General features: G+C 31.2%; 1 protein-coding gene and 1 long non-coding RNA gene across 2 annotated transcripts in view; one reads left to right on the top strand and one right to left on the bottom strand.

Annotated features, from left to right (window-relative positions):
- Positions 1-3,260, bottom strand: part of LOC136797184 (neuroendocrine convertase 2-like) — a 24,071-nt gene extending 20,811 nt beyond the window's left edge. Inside the window, exons 1-2 of the mRNA XM_067053066.1 lie at positions 3,242-3,260; positions 1,239-1,414 (exon numbers count right to left, since the gene is read on the bottom strand). Of these exons, the coding sequence (XP_066909167.1) occupies positions 1,239-1,414; positions 3,242-3,260 (195 nt within the window). The remainder of the gene's footprint in view (positions 1-1,238; positions 1,415-3,241) is intronic.
- LOC136797185 (uncharacterized) overlaps positions 1-4,321 on the top strand; it is a 68,837-nt gene that overhangs the window by 44,873 nt on the left and 19,643 nt on the right. The window lies entirely within an intron of this gene.

The raw sequence follows: 4,321 nt of genomic DNA, 5'->3' as shown, positions 1-4,321 counted from the left end.
TATAGGATATTACAAATATAATATCTATAATAATGGATCAAATCGAAATTCCTTTCTTATTGATAGCAAGCATCGAACAAAACTTGAAGCGGACTGTAGTGTTTAAAAGGGACACAAAGGAGAAATAGAATCCCCAAACAATGAAAACAATTCACGAAGAAAAAAATGTAAAAAATTATTGAAGGCAGCATTTGTTCTATTGTTCTATTTATAATTGAATGAGCATGAACCATCGATTTCAATTAGGGATTTCGTCTTCATTTTTACATTTTTATATATTATTTCCAAATTAAATATTCCAAATATACAAATATATGCATTCACCATCAAATATACAAATTGAAACATGGGTAATTGTTTCTGGGTACACTGATTCGTAAAAGTTTTCTTTCAAAAAATGCATGCCAACAAATATGCACGTGAACAGAATCCAGTCAATGGATTTGACTAGTGACGTTTATGTGTTATCGTTTTAACAACAATACATAACTTTTCACTACGCAAGAGCGAGTGGGTTTTTTTTTTTTCGAGGGGTGATTTGATAAGGCAAGTATGCACTTAAAATAAATATTCATTAAAATATCATATGTAATGTATGATTATTACTCAAAATACAAATCTTACGTTGGTGGGTATTAACATTTATTATAGATTTTGGGTGGACTCCCCCTCTACGTACACCACTGCTGTTTCGAATATTAGAAAACAATAAAGTAAGAAGTTCTGTATTGTTAAATAAAGTGAGAAACACAAGAACATGTGGTTAGCTCATAAATGCAAGTACATACAAGCTTTGCCAATGCAGCAAAACACACTATATATGAGTCTTGATTCCCTAGACTTTATACTGGGCACGTAGTGGATAACACTCAACTACTACCAGTTCATAAATAATTCAAACACTTTCCGTCAATATCATACACATGCTTTTACTCTGAATAAAAACGGACTGTCAATTTGAAATTCATATTTTTCAAAGTGCATTGTAGATTCTTTCATAGATTGTATCATTGTAGATTCTTTCATATTCACACCGATTTCGACTCTAAAAATAGGTTTATGTTAACAATATTAAAACTATGCTGTAAGCAATATTATATTTTTATATATAGTAGGTGTATACAATATTTTTTTGTCTCAGTAATACTATCTCTATGTTTTTTAGTATTTTTATTTGATTCTCTTTTCCTTTTGAAGTTTGAAAATAATTAGTATTTCTGACCATATAATTTAATTACCTCATTGACTCCTTTTACAATTGCTCTCATCGTAGCATTTCTTGGCCCATCGACAGTCTTGCCATCATCAGTGGGTCCCCATGAGGCGGAGTAGATGTCTATCAAATTTGGCTCGTGGCCCATCGAGTTCGCTTCAATCAGATCGGTCATGTAGGGTTGGTCCAACATTCTGATACCTTTAGAAACACAACATTATTAGTGATTTTTTAAATATGTATGAAAATATTCAGAACTTAATGTCACAGAATATAAACAAAAATGCAATGCAGAATAAGTATCTAAAGACAGGAAAAAGTCAATAGTAAAAATTGACACAACATTTAGTGATCCCTGATGATTTAAAAAAAATAAATAAAGATTCATTAAGCATTTAAACATTAGTGAATGAAAATTAAAATAAATGGCAAAAAAAAATTACTTATAAATTTACAATTCATATATATAGAAAAAAATAATGTAAAAATGGTTAGTGACATACAGATGAGTAGCAATTATTCATTTTTTAACTATAAGGAAAGCCCCATATATGGACGCATTTTGCGCGATTTGAACACGCTCCAGGTTTCAATAGAGGTCACTATTGATCACTTCGTATATTGTTTCAATAGAGGTCACCATTAATTATTATTTTTCAATTTGCTACAAGTATCTTTACAATATTTTTACAATTAACATAAAAATATACATCATTTTGGAACACAAGTATCCCATAATGATTACAATCACTTGTACAGCTTTTTCTTTTGCCCGAAATAAGATGAAACGATTGAAAAATGTTTAGAAACTAATTTTAACTTATTTAAAGGAGAGAAGGAGATTGGACAGGAGGATTTGGGATGTCTTTTAAAAGGTGGCACAATGAATGTTGGGAGGGAGAGATTTTCTCAGGAATCTGTACCTTATTCCTGAGAAAATCTCTTCCTCCCAACATTCATTGTGCCATTTTTTAAAAGATACGAAGGATTTATCATAAGCTCCAGTCTGTGAGACGAGGAATATCGGTTGGGCTCCAGTGGTTCTGAAATATAAAAAACATTTGACCTGGAGTTGTTCTATGAGAGGATAAGGAGGTCATTGTGAGGAAATAGTTTGGTAAAGAAAGATTGTCTGTGAACGGAAGGATAAAGCGATATCTACTTGGTGTAGCAGCAGATTACGTAGTCCCTAGGAGAACTGAGTACAAATTTGACTAAACAGTTATTCAACGCCTATCAAGTCCAAATATATTGGAACTTTAAAGGGTTCCAAAAAGAATTTCATAGAGAGAGTATATAGAAGCTTAGCAGGATTAAAGATAACTTTTAATGAGCTAGACGAAAATGAATAGTCATAAGAAAGTAGTACTTAAAGTTTGTGAATAATCAGGGAAATCGGAAACATAAAATATCAGGAATGGCAAGGATTGCAATTTGTTTCTGATTTAATTATAGTTGGGATATCAGAGATTATTATTTAGACAGAATAGGTTAAGTAGAAGTAAAAAACCAGAAGGTGGTCTTTTTCCAATTTGTGTAATATCTGGGACTCTAATGATTTTTCTAGAGGTTTAACTAAAATAAAGAGCAGTAGTATAGAACAGAAATCATTCAGAAAGAAAGGGTTGTGTATTTTATAAATGGATTCAACTAGGAATTTTTTCTATTATGTTGTAAGAGAAACTTTGTACACGCTTCGGCGGCACATATACTATAATTGGAAAGTTTCTCCGACAACTTAAGGTATAAGGGCCGGTTAAAGAAGAATAAATAAAAGTGGGTGCTTTAAGGAACTGAGGAAAATACGAAGCAGAACGGAAAGGATAAATTAAAGACAGATTTTGGTGAGTTAAACGGAAATTGTATCGAAGTCATTGGTGTGCATTTTCATAACCATTTCGATTTGATATGAAATAGAAAAAACAGAATGGATTGGAATGAACAACAGTGGAAACAGCCAGATTAGGAAGGGTGTCAAAGAGAGAATTTGTCGAGAAGGTTCCATTTATTATTCTCAAAGTATTTTACCGGACAGTAAAGCAAACATGATGCGTAAATAATGTAATGAATATCTGTTACCTAAATAAAAATACTTAATGATTATAGTATTAAGAATTAATTAATGGTTGAGCTTCTATTATAATTTAAACAAAACAACTAAATAACATTGATATAACATTTAGTTTTGTCCCACTTTTTAAACAGACTACGCATAGGGGCACACACCTCCTTTCTAAATGTATTGATCACAAAAAACTTTAATTCGGTTTAAAGTAAAATTAACACATATAATTTAATTTATCTACCAAAATTATTGGTCTCATGTTAAGTTTTTTTTTATTACAGATATAAAATGCCTCATCAGCAAAACGAAATAAAACTCTATAAATGCCATTTCGTTATCCAATAATGGTCGTCGAAAAGACATTAAATAACTAAAATCATCGATGATGTAAACCAAGTAATACAAATGAGTTATTGATACATGAGCCTGCGTTATTCCTATTTCAACTTTCCTGACCTTTGATCTCGACTGAACTAGATTTTCGGAAGATGTTTTTCGAGCAAAGTACGTAATGTACGGCGTTCGCTTAGACATAACAACAGCTCAAGATATTACCCAGAGTTAAATTTCTTGGAACGAGCAAATGTTCATGCTAAAGTTATGTAATGAGATAGCGAGATCGGGGAGGATCAAAATCTTTCATTTTTAGATTAACTTATTTTTTATTACTAGTAAAAATAAGAGACGGATAATTATTTCAAATAAAAATAATTAAAAGTACTTTATAAGAAGCTTTATTTAAAATTCGGCATTTAAACTCTCTAAAAATATTACAATGAGAGTAAGACCATGCTTTCTGGGAATTTCAAGAACTCTTTCAGTCTGAACCTTTGAACTCTTTCCATCCAACACAATACATATTGACTTCTGTGTTACACTAGTCACCAGACGCAACACGTGATCGCAACAGTTACAACTCGAAGAATGAGTCACAATCATTTAGGTTGAATATTTGGTAGTATCATATGGTAGCTTCTTTTCTATCCTATTAACAGTATTGTTATTAATCAATATTATTTATCCTCGGTGACCAAGTTGAGTTT

Source organism: Halyomorpha halys, unplaced genomic scaffold (genome assembly GCF_000696795.3).
Source record: "Halyomorpha halys isolate HHAL.00 unplaced genomic scaffold, Hhal_1.1 Scaffold1328.1, whole genome shotgun sequence".
NCBI lineage: Eukaryota > Metazoa > Arthropoda > Insecta > Hemiptera > Pentatomidae > Halyomorpha > Halyomorpha halys.
Note: the sequence above shows the minus strand (reverse complement) of the source record. Positions and strands in the feature narration are given on the sequence as shown.